Source organism: Fistularia commersonii, chromosome 6 (assembly GCF_037954325.1).
Source record: "Fistularia commersonii isolate RoL2024-O1a breed Wild chromosome 6, RoL_Fcom_v1.0, whole genome shotgun sequence".
Classification (NCBI taxonomy): domain Eukaryota; kingdom Metazoa; phylum Chordata; class Actinopteri; order Syngnathiformes; family Fistulariidae; genus Fistularia; species Fistularia commersonii.
This window is the reverse complement of record NC_141289.1, coordinates 140814-160997: the sequence shown is the minus strand read 5'-3', so window position 1 is coordinate 160997 and position 20184 is coordinate 140814. Positions and strand designations below refer to the sequence as shown.

Below are 20184 nucleotides of genomic sequence, written 5' to 3'. Positions count from 1 at the left end.
CTTGAGGGTGGATTTCTAACATCCAGGATGGGTTCAGACCAGCAAGGGTGGATGTAGACATCTACACCTGGGTGGGCTTGGAACATCTAGAGCGGGTTCAGAACATCTAGGATGGGTATAAATGTCCAGGATGGATATAAAACATCTCAAGTGAGTTGAGAACATCTATGACAGGTTCAGAACCCTGAGGGCAGGTTGTGTCAGAAGTACAGGATCGTGGTTCTCTAGTCCAGTTCCACACACCAGTACTTCATTGACCACTAGTATCATGTGACTTGCAGACCATGTAGGAGGGTGTGTGTGTGTGTGTGTGTGTGTGTGTGTGCTCCAGGGCTGGTCTCAGAAGGAATGAAGGACACCAGGACAAGACAGGTGTTGCGAGGCAGACTTTATAAATTAATAGAAAGGTTCCCTTTCATGTTCTCCTGGCAGATACCTCTCCACCTCCTCCACCTCCACCTCCACCTCCTTCTCCTCCACCGACTCCAAAGAATAGAAAAATATCTGTGACCACATTCATGGTGACACTGGTCCTCCTCACAGCTCCACCACACACTCCTGCGTCCAGACCACTGTCCCAGGGGCCACCAGCCAGTTGCATAGATCACACACACACACACACACACACACACACACACACACACACACACACACACACACACACACACACACACACACACACACACACACACACAGATACACTTTAAAATCAAGCATGGCACTAAGTGAGGTGGACAGATGGCTAGAGGAGGAAGGCCCAGCAGGAACCACCAGGAATCAGGTTCTGGACCCGTCCAACTGAACAGTGAAGCTCTCTGAAGCCCAACATCGGAGTGTGTGTTCTCACTGTGTGTTGTGTGTGTGTGTGTGTGTGTGTGTGTGTGTGTGTGGTCAAGCCAGCCTGGCATGAGGCTTCCCTCCCCTGGTGGACACGAAAGGGACTGAGATGTTTGGTTTAAAAAGAACGTAAAAAGAGCTAAAAAGAGGAGCTTCAAGGCTGGATCCCTCTTCACCTCCAGCAGGTGGCAACCAGAAGGTCAACCTGGGGTGAACACCAATCCTCCTCCTCAATGCCCTCCGAAGGATGTTCTCCTGAAGGCCAGGATCAACTCCTGGACCGGAGAGGTGAACGTCCACCCACCCACGACTACCACTTCCCTTTTAATACATGGTTACTACAACCTATCCCTGCTGAGCTCTGGTCCTCCCAGAAGATAACTTGGCCATTAAAAAGTGAACCCTCCCGTCCCATCCCAGGAGGAACATCTGACTGGCATTTGACTGTGCTGTCACTGGCCGTGTGTGTGTGTGTGTGTGTGTGTGTGTTGTAGTGTAATCACTGTCAGAAGTTACTGCTCTGGTCTGATCTTTGATGAAAGCTGGAGGTTCTGGTTCCGTCCGATTGTCTCACAACTACGACGGACAATGAGGCGGGGTGGGGGGTCAACCTGGTGGGCTGGCAGATGTTGTTAGGGGCAACCACTGTTGGGAGCAACCGCCATCAGGTGACGGCGACAGTCTGCCGGACCAAAGGAAACTTATCTTCATCCTAACCGTCATGCAGTACATCTTCAGACTGGCCTCTACAGAAGTCCATAGAAGAGAGTTTGGGGGTCTCCTATAGGGGGGCACCTTACGAGGACCTGCTCCTCATAGACAGGAGGTGATTTAAGAAGGGAACAGGACACTTCATGGTGTCTAGGTGGAGGGGGGACTCTTCTACTTGGCAAGAAGCTCCTGACACTGATATGGGCATCAACACATGTTGGACATGGGTCTACCTGGGGCCTGAGTCTACCGGGGTCTATCTGGGGCCTGGGTCTATCTTGGACCTGGGTCTACCTGGGGCCTGAGTCTACCGGGCTCTATCTGGGGCCTGGGTCTATCTTGGACCTGGGTCTATCTTGGACCTGGGTCTACCTGGGGCCTGAGTCTACCGGGGTCTATCTGGGGCCTGGGTCTATCTTGGACCTGGGTCTACCTAGGACTGGCTGGGTGGGACTCGACGAGGGTTTCAACTAGTAGCACCTAAAGGCCCCATCATTCCCATCAGAACTTTAGAGGAGGAAAAAACTGGATGGCAAAGATCAAGATCTGGACTTCAAATACGGCGAGAGAGAAGATTCCATCCCCTCCAGATGGAGGGCTTGGTGAGGAAGCAGCAGGAGATGGCCCCTCTGCCCCCCCAGCCTCACCCTATCAAACAAAACCCCCCGACCAGCTGTGCGGAAGTTCAGTCTGAAAGATCAACGGTGACGAGCGCAGGGAAAGAAGGCCTTCAAAATGGCGTGGAGGACGAGCGCTGGTGATGTCACTTCCCTTTCCAGTCGACGCCGACCTTCTGATACCACATACAAAAAGACATGAGATGCACCTGTGAGCGCGGCAGCGGGACCTGAGGGACCAGGACCTGAACCCCCCTGATGCAGACAGTCTGTCTTTGCGGAGGTGTGAGGGCCACCCTTCTCCTCTGTACAGGATCCCAGATCTCTAGATCTATGGAGATAAACAGAACACATGATATGACCGGGAGGCCTTCCAGTCCGAGTCCTCCTCTTGGAGAAGGGGAGGGCTATTCCTCAGCGTCCTGGTTCTGGGAGAAGGGCATTGCCACGGCGTGCTCCTGGGCCAGGGCGGCCAGCTCCTTCAGGAACTCGCAGAAGATGACGGCGCAGTAGACGGCATTCTTCACGCGCAGCGCCTCCGCCTGCTTCTCCAGACCGGAGGCCCCGCCCCCTCCGCCGCCCCGGAACAGGGCGCTGTGCAGCGATTGGCCACCGACCCTCACGTGGGCCAGAGCCATCTGGGCGGCGCTCCGGGCCCGAGTGGGACTGTTGGTGTGGCGAAGGATCAGGTCCCCCAGAGATGGTTTACGGCTCTTCACTGGAGGAGCAGACAGGGACAGGGTGAGCTTCTGGACAGGAACCGTCACAACCAAGAACCTCCTCCCAGAGCTAACGGGACAACTCTAATCTCCGCCGTCAGAACTACGGGGGACCTCGGATGGTTCCAGAGGACCTCAGATGGTTCCAGAGGACCAGTAAATAGTTTCGACCCGGAGCGAACGGCGCCCTGACGCCTCCCTGGCTCGGAACCCCGACAGAAGCAGAACGGAGTCCCGCTCTCACCGAGTGAGTCGGAGCGTCGCAGCGGGGGGACGGCGGATGCAGAGTCGCTCCAGTCCAGTTTGCCTCGGGCCACCAGGTACTGCTGGGCTTTCCTCAGCATGGAGGGGAACTCCTCGTGGGAGGCCGCAAACGCCTCGATGCGGTTCTTGACAGAACCCAGAACCTGGAGGGACAGTCGGAGGTCGGCACCGCGACGGAACAGGCAGAGAACCCGGAACAGAGGTGACGTGAAGGAGCAGAGCCTCCGCAGGCAGAGGGACGGTACCTGGATGAGAGACTTGACGCTGGGCTGGAAGACCATGTTGGTGTTGAGCAGGAAGGAGCGCAGCAGTGGCTGGGGGTAACAGGCCAGCTGGGCCACGATGCCCGTCAGCAGGATGTTCACGTACAGAGAGTTCTGGAGCATGTTCTCCAGCTTGGTAAACAGAACCGTCATCAGTGGACCTGCAGGGGGAGGAGCAGGTTAGAGGAGAACCTCAGCTTACTGTGCTGCCACAGGAGCTCCATCTGCTGGACAGAAGAACATGGACCACCAGTAGCGTCTCCCCCTGCTGACTGACACCGAGCTTCACTCAAACTGACCGGTGGACGTTCTCCCTGTCGCTAAAGGTCCGAGCAGAAGGTTCCCAAGAAGCGTCTCCTCTGCGTGAGGAGCTCCGGCTGCACGGATGAGGTGGCTCTCACCTGTGTAGGGCTGAGATGCGGGCTGGTTCCCCGGCTGAGCCGAGCTGTAGACGCCTTCTCCAGGACAGTCCATCTTGGCGTCCGGCCCCTTCCCTTCCAGGGCGGCGGGCAGCTGCTCCTCCTCCTGCCGCTCCGAGCTCCCGGTATCCCTGGCAGATGCCTCCTGCTGGTAGGCCGCCCTGCTGCGCTCCTTCACCCGCTCCTCCAGCTCCCTCAACTCCTGGGTGAAGGCCTCGATGGTGATGCCTTGGCCGTTGGAGTCCCCCGGGAGCTGGGGGTCTCCTGGCGCCTGTTCCAGGAGCTCCTGGATCAGGCTCTCCACCGACTGCCGGCCGGCGTCCAGAAGCTCTGAGGGGGACCTGCATGGGGCCGAGGTATCCGAGGTGAGTGCTGTGAGGGCGGGGGGCGGCGGGGGGCCCGGGGGGCCCGGGGGGCCCGGGGGGCCCGGGGGGCCCGGGGGGCCCGGGGCCTCGGGCTGGGAGAGGGCCGGGCGAGAGACCAGGGATCCGTTCTGGTTGGCGTTTTCATCCAGAAACTGGCCCCCCCCCAGGTCCCTCTTCACCTTCTTCACCTCCAGCTCCCGGTCACGGGGGTCCGGCCCCTCGTCGCCCCCCCCCGTCCCGTTGTACATGGCTCGGTAGGTGACGTTGACGGCGGAGGCCGGGATGTGCAGGGCGGGAGGCGGCGGCGGGTGGGAGGCGGGAACCAGGGGTGGCAGGGGCTTGGGGAGGAGCTCATCCCTCTGCAGGCTGCGTTTCTTGGAGCGAGGCGTGAGGCTGATGCAGTTGTTCTTCCCGATGGTCACGTCCCACTCGCCGCTGTCCCGGTCCGAGACGCTCCACTCCGATCGCGCCGCCGCCACGATGGCCGCCCGCCGCTGGCCCGGGGGGGAGCCGCCGCCGGCCGGGTGGCAGGAGAAGTGCTCGGGGAACACGGCGACGGAGGGGTTGGAGGTGGGCGGAGGCGGCGGCGGCGGGGCGGCGGCGGGGGAGGGGGTCTCCCCGTCGTAGGGGGCCGACCAGTGGCGACACGCCCAGGAGCAGAACTCGATGCCCCGCCGGGCGTCTCCGAGGTAGTCCAGGTACCCCGAGTCCCACTCCAGACCCTCGGCCTGGAGCGGAGGCTGGTGCCGGGGGCTCTCGGGGGACAGGGGGCGGGAGCCGGGGGACCCCCCCTGCGGGGGCTCCGGCGGACCCCCTCCGACACCCCCGCTCTGCTGCCGCATGAAGAAGGACAGGCGGGACGGCGTGCCGGGACGGGCGGCGCCCGGAGTCTCGGAGCCGGTCAGACCTGGGACAGGGAGAGGAACCGGGAACTGTTACAATCATCGTCATCATCTCCAGCGCGGGACGGAGGAGGAGTGCGAGGAGAGAAGATCAGCTCACCTTTCCCCAGGAGGACCGCCTCCTCGTCCCGGTCCGAGGACGGCGCCGCCAGCCGGCAGCACTCCGGGATCAGGGACAGGAACTTGTCTGCAGACTTGCCGTACATGTCCGTCTCCCTGATGGCTCGACGCTGACTCAGCATCACGTGTGTGCACGGCAGCAGATACCTGTGCGCGCGCACACACACACACACACACACACACACACACACACACACACACACACACACACACACACACACACACTTCACTGGACCTCTCACCTAATCGAAGAGTACTAGTGACTTGGATCTTGGTGTGAAAGTGGTTCCGCTGACTTGGAGTTTCCAGACAGATTTGAGTTTTCCATGAGAAGAAGACCCACCTGAGAACGAGCTGCAGCATGATGTCCTCACAGTTGAGTGACAGGAGGGTCCTGAAGAGACTCAGCGACACCATGCAGAGCTACAACACACACACACACACACACACACACACCGTAAGAGAGAACACACACACACACACACCCTGCAGTGAGTGTGTCGGGGGTCAGACAAGGATGCAGCTCCATCTGTAGGTCCACTGGTCCTGAAGGTCAGTGGTTTACTGATGGAAGGGAAGGTCTGATGTTTGACACACGAAGCCTCCTCCAGGGAGGAGCTACTTGAGGTCTGAAGGTCCACTGAGACAGACAGTGGACCTTCAGACCTGAGGAGGCAGGACAAGGTGCTCATAATCCCAAACTCCTCTGTGAAGGCCAAGGCTGGTGCAGGTTTGGATTTTCTGGAGATCCTCATCTATCAAGATCTAAGTGAAGGCACATGCGCACACGCACACACGCACACACACACACACACACCTACCCTGGAGGTGCTGCTGATGCGGGTGAGCAGTGTGTCCAGGATGGAATCATTATCTAGGTGGTGCAGGAGGATGAAGCGCAGGAAGGTCTTGAGGAGGGAGGTTTCTGTGATGCTGCGCAGGAAGAGGTCCAGGTAGGCGGTGCTGGCGATCATCTCATCCACCGATGACTGGGAAGAAGGACATTTCCTCAGACGTCATCAGAGACTGTCAGCACACAGCCTGAGTAGCTCATTGGACGTCAGTCTCTACAAGTATTTTTGGGCTATGGCACTGAACCCTGGAGGCACCTTCTAACCTGCCTGGAGACCCAGGCCTCAGGTTCTCTTGCAACATAATATTCCCAATATGGTCCTTCATCCCAGAAGAACACGGAAAGAACAAATTCTACCATCTCTTGGCGGCTGCAGGTGTGCAATACCTTGTGGAGGGCCGGACCCATGACGGGCACCAGGAAGCCATTGTGGAGGTAGTCCAGCAGCTGAGAGCGGACCAGGGGATGGGCCACCTGCACCACGGCGTTACAGAACTCCAGGGAGTTCATGAACAGCACCAGGGACGAGACCCCAATCCAGTCCTCCCTCCGCAGGGCGTGCCAGTCGTCCCCCCGCACCTCGATCTTCCTGGGCAGGGACGAGTAGAGGGCACTGAGGCCCGTGGCCAGGACCTGAGGACACACTGGAGGTCAGGCATGGCTGCTTTCACACTTCAACACTGCAAGGCACTCCTCTAGGAACAGTGCTCATCTGGTGGTCAAGGTCATCCAGGCAAGCTGGAGGTACAACAGGTGCCTCCAATAGTGTCAGGAAAGCTCCTCTCCCACTTCAGTCCTAGTACAGGCAAAGGCAAACTATGTCCCGTTGGGCTTCTTTATCCGGCTGCCCAACTTCAAATTTTATTATCGTGAAACCGAACTTCTTGTCTGAATGACCTGCATTCCCCAATAGATGGCGCACTCGCTATATCTTTTTCCCTCCGCCCTTTGAACCCTTCAGTAAAAACACCTGTGTACAGTGAGTGCCGAGTGCTTAATAAGGAGCGGACAGCGAGACGTCGTCTTGTTGACAGTTGGGGTCTTCAAATTGTACAATATCAGCCGTCAGTCTGCCGTGCAGCATGTGCTATGCTAGTGAGCGGTGAGCGCAAGAACAGGTGGGGTACCGACCCCGTTACAACCAAACGACGCCACGCTAACAGAGTTCACAGTCTTTGCTGAGGCTCTGGGACCAGCGACCAATCGGTACCAGCAGAAGACAGACGAAGCAAGGGAGTCGCAGACGGGCAAGGTCGGTACCGGCAAGACAGGCAAGAACATGGAGGCTACAGAAGCCGGGCGAGGAGGCCTGAAGTCAGACAGGGTCGGGTCCAGGAGGCCTCCTTTGGCAAACAAGGTAGCCCGTCCACTGGGAGGGGAAAGAAGACCATCGGGCAAATGGTGAGGCGGGAAGTGAAGCGTTTCGGTTGCTCACCACGGGCAGCAGCTGTCCAGGTGGACCACATCAGCTGACGAGGTGGGACCACCGGAAAAAGTGCCGAAAACTGTGACAACCAAGGCAAGTTTTATGATGGCATTCAAATTAGTGAGGAGCCAGGTTTCCAAACCTCCTGACCTACACTTTCAGATCCATCCTGAGAATCTCCACATCACAACTAACTGCAGACTTTGACGGATCGACACCGTCCCCATGGAGACCGAGCGTGACCCTCTCTACCGCTTCATGAAATTACTGCATTTGGAAAACACAAATTACTGCCTGCTAAAAAGCCTAATCCTTTCATGAAATATAAATGAACGTCTATCTGTCCACACAAAACCTCCAGCCTTCTGCTCCTGGACCCTCTGACCAACTTTAGAACACATCACTACCTTCTCAGGAACCAGGACATTTTCTTGTGCATTCAGACAGCAGAGGAACCAGGGACCATGGACCTCGGCTCCTAGAACCATCTTAGCTCCTACTTAGAGGCAAGGTCTTCCGACAGCTCTGCTTGGTTGAACTCAAAAGCCATGGCCATGAGCAGATACTTAACATCTACTGTGGTCAAATGTTTTCTGGAGACAAACTGGACAAGAAATGGAGTGACAAAGAGGTCAGAGGTCTTCTGGCCTGCTACGCCTCAGAAGGGTTTCCAGGCCTTGCAGGGGAACATCTATCACTTTGGCAAGAATAAGCCTGGAGTTGGCTAACAGCTATCAGGCTTCTTCACACAGCGAAGCAGTGCAGGGAGAAGATACAAACACTTCAACCATCTGATGGTCCATGGATATTATTCCAGGAGCACTCTGGGTTAGGGTTAGGGTTAGGGTTCGCCAGTTTGATTCTGTGTGGAGCTGAAGGTGCTAAAGAGCCCTAGCGTGGTCCATCGCTGCCTGTGGGAAAGCACAACGAGAAGGCTCCCCTGGAGGAGGGGACCTCCTGGAACCAGATCCATGGTGGACACTTCTTAGAACCTGGACCTGCAGCCCAGGTGTAAACCAGAAGAAACAGAGACTCAGGACGGGAGGTCCTGGTGGAGACCTCAGTGTGAGAGGCAGGAGAGGGGAGGACCTCCAAACCTCCAGAGGTCCTGCAGCAGCAGCAAGTAGGTCAGGAAGGAGGACGAGCAGAAAATAACCCAGGCCTACACACACACACACACACACACACACACACACACACACACACACACACACACACACACACACACCTCTGAGCTAATAATTACAGAGAATGAGTAAGGAGGGCAGGTGTGTGATAGGACGCTCTCGTCCAGAGGAGAAGATGTGACCTCTACTTGTCCACCTGATGGAGCAGATGATGGACGGAGGCTCCAGCTCTCCACCCTCTGAGGTGGTGTCTCCATGTTCTCACAACAAGAGCACACACACACACACACATTCAGCAACACAAACCACTTCCTGTTGTGTCAGCTGTTATCTGGGTCATATGTGTATGTGTGTGTGTGAGTGTGTGTGTGTGTGTGTGTGAGTGTGTGTGTGTGTGTGCTCGCCGCGGCGGCAGGTTCACACGTATCTGCTGAAGATAAACAGCACCTTCTGCCGCTGAATCACCAGGGCTTGAAACATTTACAGGAAGTGGAGGAGGTCCAGCAAGTGCAGATAAAAGTGGAGGTTCTGCTTCCCTTATCAGTCCATCTGATGCGCGCGCGCGCACACACACACACACACACACACACACACACACACACACACACACACACACACACACACACACACACACACACACACACACACACACACACACACACACACACACACACACACACACTCACCGGACAGAAGTAGGAGTTCTCAGCGATGTAGTGAGCCACGGCCTGGTTGCTGGCCGACGCCGCCATGACCAACAGCAGGGCGTCTCTGGCCTGCTGCCCGATGGCCCCGTCACGGTGAATGAAGGGCACCAGGAGGGAGAAGATCAGAAGGTTGGTGGAGCCCTGCTGGGCCGGGGCCGCCTGGAACAACATCTCCAGGACCACGGGCTGGCGGGCCATGGTCACACAGATCTGGGTGGAGGTGAAACTACGGTTTAGGATGCAGGGCGACGTCCTTCTGACCGGACATCTCACAAATCTATGTGAAGTTGGAGGGTTTGCAGCAGGACAACAGGAGCTCAGGAGGTCATCATGCAGAAGATCAGATACAAGGAAGGAGAACACGAGGACCAGGAGACACAGCACGGACAGCCTGTCTGTTCCAGGTCTCTGAAGGCCCTGGCTGAGGAGGAGGCTTCAGCGTGGTGGAGAAACTGCTCTCACAGTGGTGTGTGTGTGTGTGTGTGTCCTATTGGATGGGTTGTGGGACGGTAAACCCCGTGGTGGAGATGTCCCACCATGGGGGCTGGCTCTGTGATGTTGGCCTGAGAAGATACCACAGCTGGTGTTGACCTCCAGTAGACGGGTCTGAGGGACCTCATGCTCCTCTCAGATCCTGCTGAAGTCCTACTATGGACTTCATCAGCTCTGCTCAGATCCGTCAAGTGAACCCCTGCTACCCGAAGGGGTCTCCATCCAGGACCAGAAGCACGGCGGTCTAACATCACGTCTGCTCCCGCTCTGCTCTTCGCACACACCAACATCTCCAGAAGGTATGAGGGGGTCGTACCTGGTTGAGCAGCAGGACCAGGCTGTTCTCCAGGACCAGAGGACAGCCCAGCTCCGGGTCTGCACAGGCCCCCAGGAGCCGGAGCAGAGGGTGGAGGAGGGCGGTGTGCTGCAGCAGGGGCTGCTGGGACTGGCCGATCAGCATCTCCAGCAGCTTCAGCAGCGCCCCCTGGCTGTCGGGGTCCAGGCCCCTCCGGAGGTGCCACTGGACCAGGCGCTCCAGGATGTTCTCGGCGACCACCAGCTCCAGGATGGGGCCCGCCGCCGCCTCGGGGCCCTCGGCCGGACGCTCCTCCGCCAGCAGGCACAGCATCTGGTCGGTGTGGTTCCTCACCGCCGTCAGGTCGTCGCTGGACGACGAGGGCTCCGCCTGCTCCAGCACCCGGGACACCTGCGGCCAGAAGAACATTTCACACACCTTCTGCAGGCACCGGGATCCGGCCCGGGACCTTCACCACGACCATCCACCGGGAGGCTCAAGTATGCAGGAGGAGGAGCCCCCATGGAGGAGCTGAAGGTCTGAGGACACCTGCAGCTCCCTCTGCACCTTCTCCAGCTTCCACAACACATTAACAGAAGACCTGGAGGGGGGCCAGACCAGCAGGTCCCACAGGAGATGATTGACCAGGCCCTGCACCCAGGGCTCGTCCCACACACACACACACACGCACACGCACACGCACACACACACACACACACACACACACACACACACACACGCACACACACACACACACACACACACACACACACACAGGCTCACCTGTCTCCAGTGGTTCTCAAACACCATGAGGCAGGTCTCCGGGTCGGCGGTGCAGGGGCCGGCGGGGGCGGGGCCTCGGCCCGGCCGGGCCCCGGGGCCCCGGGGGGTCAGCCTGCTCAGCCAGCTCATACCCCCCCGGGACAGGGGTCAAAGGTCACGGCGAGTCGGACGGAGGAGAAGCGGCGTCCGATGCGAGCGAGGAGGACATAAGACGGGGCGGGCGGAGAAGTCACCGGCCGTCAGAGGAGGCTGCTGTAGGACCTGGACCTCCCTGAAGACCCCCTCATCCGGTCTGAAGGCAGCTCCACTCCATAGTCAACACTGTGCCTGTGGACACACACACACACACACACACACACTCATGGTAGGACCTTCAGAGGACAAGAACCCGGTAGCCGTCAGCCCGGGACCTCCAGCGAAACCCTGGAGAACGCGGACGCTGGCGGCCTCCGACCCGTGGAACTACAAACATGGCGCGGGCGTCTGTCACCGAACATCACCACCGTCTGACCGGCCTGGTCTGGAGAGACGAGAAGTTTAACCATCTCGTCCTGACAAGAAGGTGAGGGGTTAATGTGGACGGCGGGAGGAGAAGGTTCTAGTGTTCTGGTTCTGTGGAACCACAACCTGGATGGGACCAAGGTTCCCCCCGGTGCAGGCCACTGTTCCGCTATGGTCCTACAGGGCCGGTCCAAACCACCACAGTGGTGTGTGTGTGTGTGTGTGTGTGTGATCCTCACTGACAAGAGGACTCGGGTCCTCCAGACCCCGGTGAAGGTGCAGGCTCTCAGAGCTCCAGGTGCCTTCAGAAACCTGACCTATTCTCCTCAACGATCCAAGTGTTTGAGTGTGAACACAGCAGATCCTGATGTCTCCTCCTACTTTCTGTTACAGAAGGGATTTCTTCTCACTTGGTCCCAAACTAGGCCCACATCAGATGACGTCGGGTCCAAATGGGTGCTGCTTCGGTCCAACGGCTCCACCAGGGACCCCCACGTTCACGTGTTCAATCACAAACCGAGGAGGGAATCAGTATCCTAGATGTTCCCTACCTTCCACCACGTGGATGGCGAGGAACTAAAAAGCCCTCGGAACAACGGAGCAGAGGAGATACACACCGTGTCTGTCTGAAGGAAGCCCAGCAGACCTTCATCCAGGTTCTCTGCAAACCAGGGCTCTCCAACAGACCTTCTGTCCGGGTGTGGACGAGCCCGGGCTCACCGAGAGCGTTCCAGTCAGGCGACCTGAAGATAACAGGACTCGTAAAGCGGGTTCAAAGTTCAGCCTCACATTCCAGGCCGGGGAGGTCCTCCTCACAAAGTCCAGGTGTGTCCAGGTGAGCTGCACACACACATCCAGAGGAACGTTCCTCAGATCATCAGCTTCCGGAGAACAACTGGAACCACAACATTCTCCTGAGTGACTCCAGGAGGACCAGCAAGATCAACAACCACGACTTGAGGTCTGAGTCGCCAGAGGACAAGTCCAGGCTGGAAATCCCTGCCTCTCAACCTTTGGACCACACACACACACACACACACACACACACACACACACACACACACACACACACAGTCATGTGACCAAGGCTCATGGTTTTCATACCTCCATGCCTAATCCTATTTCCAGCCTACATTTGAGGGGGTGAAAGCTCCATCCCTGGCCAGATGGCTTCTACTGAGTCACACAACATCTAACTGCACCAGAAGCCAGTGTGGATCTTCTCAGCGGAGGTCCTGGAGATGTGAACTTCCCCCCCTGCAGCTCTGGTGTTCCCAGGTCCAAGATTCAAAGTGTTTATTGTCACATGTACAGTTCAGAAATGTTTCTCTGGACAGTGAAGTCCCACTTCGCTGTCTGCAGTGCACTGGGATACGTGCTGAGGGTGGAAGCAAGATGGTGAACATCTCCAGACACATGGAGATGAACGGTGCCATGAAAGAGTGGAGGTGCAAGAAGACATTGGAGGGCATCTTGGGGTGACACTGGAGGGCATCTTGGGGTGACACTGGAGGGCAGGTGCACGGACGGTGCTCAGGCTTTCCCTCTGCAGGGGGATGAGCTGCTCTTTCCTTGTGTCGTTCTACATTTCACACCTCCAGCAGGTGAACGTCCCTCACGTCCTGCAACTTGTGTGTGTGTGTGTGTGTGTGTGTGTGTGTGAGAGAGAGACAGAGAGAGAGCCTCCAGGAGCGTCCCGGTGAGGAACGTCCATGAGAACCGGGTTCCACGGCTGGTCCCCGGGGGTGTGTCAGACACGCACCGAGCGGGGGAAGCACGCAGCCCCGGTCCGGGTCGGACCCCCTCCCTTCCCCCCGGTCCGCTCCCGGTCCCGGTCCGGACCTTCCTCCCTGTCCGGGCACACCTGACCACGTCCCGGCGGAGCCGCAGTAGCGGCTAACCGGCGGTTCGGACGCTGCCGCCCGGCGGGGAGCCCCGGCGGCTAGTTAACCGGGCGGGAGTGGTTAGTTAACAGCCGAGAACTAAGTTACTCACCGTCGGCGGTTCTCTGGAGACGCTGCGCTCCGCCGGAGCTGCTAGCGCGCGGCTAGTCGGTGAGCGGCTAACGGCTAGCAGCTAACGGATTCCACAATGTCAGAGCCGCGGGTCCCGGGGGACCGGAGGCCCGGGGGCCGCTGGCCCGCTGCCGCGCGTCGAGCCGCGGACGCGAACACTCGAACCACTCCCTCGGCGGGGCGGCGGCGCATCCTGCTAGCCGCGGACGGGCGTCCCATTCGACGGCTGTCCCGACGCTCTTCCGACTCCCGCCGCCATCTTGCTCTGACTCCGCCCACCCCCGCCTCTGACGCACGGGCACGGACGCGCGCACGCGCCCTCACGCACACCCTCATACCTTCATACACACACTTGTTCATACACGCACCCGGTCATACCTTCATACACACTCTATTCATACACACACTTCTTAATACACATACCCGTTCATCCCTTCATACACACAGTATTCAAACACACTTGATCATACACACACTTTTTCATACACACACTTGTTCATACACACACCCGTTCATACCGTCATACACAACACGGTCATCCCTTTATACACACACTTGTTCATACACACACCCGTTCATACCGTCATACACAACACGGTCATCCCTTCAGACACACACTTGTTCATAAACACACTTGTTCATACACACACCCGGTCATCCCTTCATACACAACGCGGTCATCGCTTCATACACACACTTGTTCATACACACATCCGTTCATCCGTTCACACACACACCAGTTATCCGTCCAAAACGTTGCACACGTCACTGGCTCCCGGTTTCCGGTAAGTCACACAACGCTTCCGGCGACTTGAACGACGACGTCATAATGCCGGCACCTTCCGCGAACGGCGTTAACGTCACGACTCGCTGATTCCCGGTGACCGAACCCGTCCGGGTGCCGGCTGGTCCTCCCACGGGAGAAAAGGTCTTGTCAGAAGTGGGATTCGAACCCACGCCTCCATGTGGAGACCAGAAGTCCCGGACCGGGAAGGACCTGCCTTGAGTCTGGCGCCTTAGACCGCTCGGCCATCCTGACAACTGCTCACACACTCCTCCACGGTTCTGGTGGTTCCTCACACACACACACACACACACACACACACACACACACGCGCGCGTCTATCCAGGGTTTGACCTGCTTCCATTGCAGCATCAAATGATCTAATATTTGCAGGCCTTTTCCAATTTATTTTCATTGTAATTTCAATTTAACTAAATTAAAATTAGTTAAGATTAAAATTAAGAATAAGAATAAGAATAAGAATAACTTTATTTATCCTGAAGGAAATTGTTGTGCCAGAGTTTCAAGTAAAATATAACAATAATAAATAAATTATAGTAGGAAATTGTATAAACAGTCGAAAAAAATGTAATGTAATTACAATTTAATTACGCAGCACTAATATTAAACAAAGCATGTGTGTGTGTGTGTGTGAGATAAGATAAACTTTATTGATCCCTAAAGGGGAAATTCCTTTGTCACAGCAGCGTAACAGTTATGATGTCAAAAAATAAAGTAAAATAAATATGAATATAAATATAAATAGAGACGGAAGATAGCGAGACATCCACAAATAAAGAGACAGCGACAACAACAACATCAGGGATCAGAAAGGACGACAACAACAGTGATGGAGAAAAATACACAACCAGAACGCAACGACAATAATAATAGAAATAAATAACAATAAATAAAATCACTAAACAAAGATAGACAGGATGTGTGCGGCCTATAAGAAAGACGGCACAGCTATGGCACGACACACACTGTCTTGTGCGTGTGTGTGTGTGTGTGTGTGTGTGTGTGATGGTCCTACGCACCTTCAGCACCCCCTGCAGAGGACCAGGTGTCCCCTGCAGGCTGGAGCTGAGGCGTCAGAGCCCAGCAGGTCCCCGAGGGAGGACCCGGCTTCTGTTTTGGTTTCCCTCCATGGAGACGAGGCGTCACCAGGTGGTGCAGGTGGATCTGCTCATCGTCAGGCCAGACGAAGACGGAGCCCGTTGTCCTGGAAGGAGAACCGGCCAGAGGCCGAAGGAACCCGTCCAGGAGGTCGGCTCGGATCCAGAGGAGCGGGATGGACGAGGGCGAGGAGGTCGGCGTCAGGAGCGACGACCGGCATCGAGCGTTCAGGTGGTTCCAGAAGAAGAAGAAGGAGTGGGAGGAGGAAGACGGAGGAGACGAGGAAGATGGGACACGGAGACGCAGTCCGGACCAGACCAGAACCTGGTCAGTGGTCCGTCATTTCAGTTCATAAACAGAAGTGAGATGTTCTCGGCGAAGCCTCGGCGAGATCTCCTCGGTGGAGACGAGATCTACGGATGAAACCCACCGATACTTCATATCTTCGTTCTTCCGGATCGATGATGTGCTCATGAACCTTCTCCTCCCCCCAGCTGGAGGCGCCGGGTGGTCGACCCAGCGGACCAGTTCTACTACGTCTGGCTGCAGGTCATGGTCCTGCCGGTGGTCTACAACTGGGTGATCATCATCTTGAGGTAAGCTCAGTGAAGACGTCCAGACGCCACGTCCCATGAGAAGCAGGTCTCCAGAGTCCCGTTCTGTTTTGCAGGACCTGCTTCGTGGCCATAGCCACCCGCTACCTGCCGGTGTGGCTGCTGCTGGACTACCTGTCGGACCTGATGTACATCCTGGACATGATCATCACCGTCCACACAGGTCCGTCCCCCGAACCGCCGGTAGAAACTCCTTAGCACCGGTGAGACCTTCTCCAGGGTCCTCCTACGAGGACGCTGCATTTGGAGTTCTTCTTCTTGCCCGGCTGTCCTCGCACAGGAAGGTGTCGTAGATGGCGTGTGGAGTCACCTCGGAGTCTGATCTTCTAAACTCGGAGCTTGATGTTTGCTGAGGTTTGTGGTTTGATCTTGGAGAAGACAGTGGCGGCTCATGGATCAGGAGGCCACGGCGATCATGGGACATCCTCATGGAGCTTCGGTTTCTGCTCCCAGACGCCCCTCCCGATCGGACAAGCTTGACCTCCGCCGCTCCGTTCACCGCCAGAGGAGAAACGGAGGTCCGTGATGACTCCGAGGGTTGGCCCTCGGGGCGGGTTGTCAAGAGGGCCGAGCGGTCCGAGGCGCCGGACACGAGACCTTCTTCTGGTCTCCACATGGAGGCATGGTTTTCACTCCCGCTTGTGACAACAACCTTTTCTTCTCAGGATGTAGAAGCAGAAACGTCTTGATGTTTCCCCCCAGGCTACCTGGACCAGGGCATCCTGATCAGAGATGTGGACCAGCTGAGGAGGAGATACCTGCGCTCCTCCCGCTTCCTGAAGGACCTCGGCTCGCTGCTGCCCACCGACCTCTTCTACTTCCTCTTCGGCATCCAGACGCCGATGGTCCGGATCAACCGGCTCCTTCGAACCCCCCGGCTCAACGAGGCCCTGGACCGCATGGAGACCAGGACCTCCTATCCCAACACCTTCCGCATCTCCAAGCTCATGATCTACATCTTCGTGCTGATCCACTGGAACGCCTGCCTGTACTTCGCCCTGTCCAGCTACGTGGGCTTCGGCAGCGACCGCTGGGTCTACCCCAACGTCAGCGACCCCGTCTTCGCCTCCATGCGCCGCCAGTACTTCTACTGCTTCTGGTTCTCCGCGCAGATCTTCACCACCGTCGGAGACACCCCGCTGCCCAAGAGGGAGGAGGAGTACCTGTTTATGATCGCCGACCTTCTCATCGCCGTGCTGGTCTTCGCCTCCATCGTGGGCAACGTGGGCAACGTCATCTCCAGCCTGAGGAACAGGGACAACGTCTTCTTCCCCAACCACGAGCTGGTAGGTCTCCGGGGCGACGGGCGGGCCGGACGCGGAGCGGTTCTCCGAAGCCCGACCTTCTGTCCTGGCCGCGTCCTCCAGGTGAAGGCCTACCTGCGCAGCCACCACATCAGCAAGGAGCTGCGGCAGCGCATCGACAGCTGGTACCAGCACCTCCACATCAACAAGAAGATCATGAGGGAGAACGAGATCCTGCAGCAGCTGCCCCTCCACCTGCGCACCGAGATCGCCGTCAGCGTCCACCTGCCCACCCTGTCCAAGGTCACCATCTTCCAGAGCTGCGAGAAGAGTCTGCTGGAGGAGCTGGTGCTGAAACTGACACCCCAGGTCAGGTTGGAGACCTTGGAGCTTGTCTTCCGACTCCGCTTCTGCAACGTCGCTTCTCCTCTAGCCCGGACGTCCCCGGCAGAGCTTCACCTGGAGGACCGTGAAGTTCTGAGCTTCGCCAGGAGACCCGCTTTGGTGTCTTGCAGGTGTTCAGTCCCGGGGAGTACGTGTGCAGGAAGGGGGACGTGGGCCATGAGATGTACATCATCAAGGAGGGGAAGCTGGCGGTGGTGGCCGACGACGGGCTGACGGAGCTCGCCGTGCTGAGCGAGGGGAACTTCTTCGGGGAGATCAGCATCCTGAACATCAAAGGTATGAACACCGACTTCACCAATCAATAATTCTGTTCCTCGTATCTGAGGGGGTTCCTCAAGGTTCTCGGGGATCACAGGGTCTTTCAAGGTTCTCAGGGTTGTCCGGCTCCCTCGGAGTTCCTCAGGGTTCTCAGGGCGTGTCAGGATTCCTGAGGGTCCCTCAGGGTTCCTCAGGGCTCTCAGGGTTCCTCATGGTCCCTCAGGGTTGTCTGGCTCCCTTGGAGTTCCTCAGGGTTCTCCGGGTTCCTTCGGCAGTCCAAACACATGATGGCGCTTCATCGGGGAACCGAGCTCGTCCGGACGCGTGAATGAGAAGCTGCATGGTGGTACGTCTCCATATGAGGCTCTGTGATTGGTCCAGGGTGAACCCGCCTTTTGTCCAATGGCAGCCCATTGCCGTCTCTGATGAAGGTGTGAAGCAGGTGTGAAGCAGGTGTGAAGCGGGCTGACTCCTGCTGCTTCTCCACCCCGTCATGGAGCAGAAAGCTCAGAGGTACCACGGAGGTGCTCGGAGGAGAGCAAGAAGATGGTGGTAAAGCGGACCGAACCCCCAAGCTGAGCAGAACGTCAGGCGACGAAGGACCTCGCGATGTCCCAGAAGGATGACCTCGGGAATGACCTTCTTCTCTCCTGCCTGCTCCTCTTCCTCAGGGAACCGGTCGGGGAACCGGCGCACCGCCAACATCCGCAGCATCGGACACTCGGACCTCTTCAGCCTCTCCAAGGAGGACCTGACCGACGTCCTGTCCGAGTTCCCCGCCGCCAAACGGCACCTGGAGGAGAAAGGCCGGCAGATCCTCACCAAGATGGGCATGTTGGAGGTGGGGGGGGGCGTGGAGGAAGGCCAGGAGGAGAAGACGGAAGCCAAGATCCTCAGGCTGGAGAGCATGCTGGAGGACCTGCTCACCAAACTGGCTCGGCTGATGGTGGAACTGGAGTCCAGCGACCGCAAGCTGCGGGCCAGAGTGGAGCGGCTGGAGGAGGAGGTGGAAGCTCGCGTTCGGGCAGCGGCGGTGGCGGCGGCGGCGGCGGCGGAAGGAGAAGGTGGAGATGAAGGAGCGGGAAGAGGAGAAGGGGTGGGAGGGGAGGTCACCTGGGAGCGAGAAGAGGCGGAGGGAGAAGAAGAGGAGGAGACCTCAAATGGCGTGATGAAGACACAAGGACAGAAAGAGGACTGCGGTGATGTCACCAAAGAGGGGGATGGAGAGAGCACCAAGGAGGAGGTGGAGAAGCTGGTGGAGGTGAACCTCTGCAGAGAGGAGGAGCGCAGGAGCGAAGGAAGGGGAGACGACAGGCCCGGGAAGGGAGACGGAGCCGAGATCCAACCTGGAGAAGCAGGACAAGAAGAAGAAGGAGTCCAGGAGAGGAAGGAGTGATGGGCGGCGAGAGGAGGAGAAGAACGCCGACTGACGCCAGGAGAAGCGTTTCCTCCGGGATGGTCTTCATCGAAGTCGACGGGTTGTATCTATAGATGGCAGGAGTCCCTGGGCTCCGTGGACTCTGTGGACATCTACGCTTCTTCTTGGAAGACGTTGCTTTCTGGACCCTGGAGCAAACTCAGAGGGTTGGGGAGGTTCTCAGGAGTCCGGCTCTGCTCCACAGCTCCTGAGTAAGACTCCAGGCCTGACAGAGCTCCTGGGCTCCTCTGAGGTGAGGAACTCCAGGACCTTGGTGCTCCACAGCCTCCAGGCCTTGAAGGGTCTCCATGGAGACTGAAGATCAAGACTTTACTGTCAGTGTGTCCTATCAAACATCTGTCTGAACCCTCAACCCATCAAGAACTTCTCTGCTCCTGCAGGAAACCATGCAACCATGAAACGTACCCATGAAGACCCATGTTAACACACACACACACAGGCACACACACACACACACACACACACACACACACACACTAACACAAAAACACATTCACAGACAGGTAAACACACACACACACACACACACACAGGGAGACACATACACACACAGAGACAGACACACAGAGACAAACACACACACCACAAACACACACACACACACACACACAGACAGACACAGAGACAAACACACACACCACAAACACACACACACACACACACACACACACACACACACACACACACACACACACACACACACACACACACAGATACAGTAGTGGGTCTCAGGTGTTCCATACTTGTTATTATTTGACTTTATTTGTTTAGTGAAAGTCATTAAAATAAACTGTATAATAATAATAATAATAATAATGCTCTCAAATCATTTCTGTGTGTGTGTGTGTTTATTTATGTGAGTATCTGTGTATGTGTACTTGCGTCTGCTGATGTTTGTGTATGTGT

General features: G+C 57.1%; 2 protein-coding genes and 1 non-coding gene across 3 annotated transcripts; 1 reads left to right on the top strand and 2 right to left on the bottom strand.

Moving 5' to 3' along the window:
• Window positions 1-373: 373 nt before the first annotated feature.
• Window positions 374-13699, bottom strand: fhip1b (FHF complex subunit HOOK interacting protein 1B). Its single transcript, XM_086147547.1, has 12 exons — window positions 13397-13699; window positions 10901-11227; window positions 10139-10528; window positions 9310-9540; window positions 6458-6703; window positions 6039-6206; window positions 5561-5640; window positions 5198-5364; window positions 3813-5102; window positions 3394-3572; window positions 3129-3291; window positions 374-2883 (listed from the first exon to the last, which is right to left on the bottom strand). The coding sequence occupies exons 2-12, from the start codon at window positions 11027-11029 to the stop codon at window positions 2573-2575; spliced, it is 3354 nt and encodes a 1117-aa protein (XP_086003673.1). The 5' UTR covers window positions 11030-11227; window positions 13397-13699; the 3' UTR covers window positions 374-2572.
• Window positions 13700-14348: 649 nt separating this feature from the next.
• Window positions 14349-14455, bottom strand: trnal-caa (transfer RNA leucine (anticodon CAA)). Its single transcript has 2 exons — window positions 14418-14455; window positions 14349-14394 (listed from the first exon to the last, which is right to left on the bottom strand). It is a non-coding gene; the product is annotated as a tRNA-Leu (tRNA).
• Window positions 14456-15856: 1401 nt separating this feature from the next.
• Window positions 15857-19236, top strand: cnga4 (cyclic nucleotide gated channel subunit alpha 4). Its single transcript, XM_086148056.1, has 6 exons — window positions 15857-15915; window positions 15990-16096; window positions 16636-17219; window positions 17301-17546; window positions 17693-17858; window positions 18512-19236. Exons 1-6 carry the CDS (start codon window positions 15872-15874, stop codon window positions 19234-19236), a joined length of 1872 nt encoding a protein of 623 aa, XP_086004182.1. The 5' UTR covers window positions 15857-15871.
• The last annotated feature ends 948 nt before the right edge of the window (window positions 19237-20184 follow it).

Bases quoted from the DNA above. Each gene is read 5' to 3' on its own strand.
- cnga4 (XM_086148056.1), top strand. From the start codon at position 15,872: ATGGTCCTGCCGGTGGTCTACAACTGGGTGATCATCATCTTGAG. The intron at 15,916-15,989 runs GTAAGCTCAGTG...TCTGTTTTGCAG, and splicing joins TGGGTGATCATCATCTTGAG to GACCTGCTTCGTGGCCATAG. The intron at 17,547-17,692 runs GTCAGGTTGGAG...GGTGTCTTGCAG, and splicing joins TGCTGAAACTGACACCCCAG to GTGTTCAGTCCCGGGGAGTA.
- fhip1b (XM_086147547.1), bottom strand. From the start codon at position 11,029: ATGAGCTGGCTGAGCAGGCTGACCCCCCGGGGCCCCGGGGCCCGGCCG. The intron at 6,207-6,457 runs GTATTGCACACC...CCTTCTTCCCAG, and splicing joins TGGGTCCGGCCCTCCACAAG to TCATCGGTGGATGAGATGAT. The intron at 5,365-5,560 runs GTGGGTCTTCTT...GCGCGCGCACAG, and splicing joins ATGCTGCAGCTCGTTCTCAG to GTATCTGCTGCCGTGCACAC.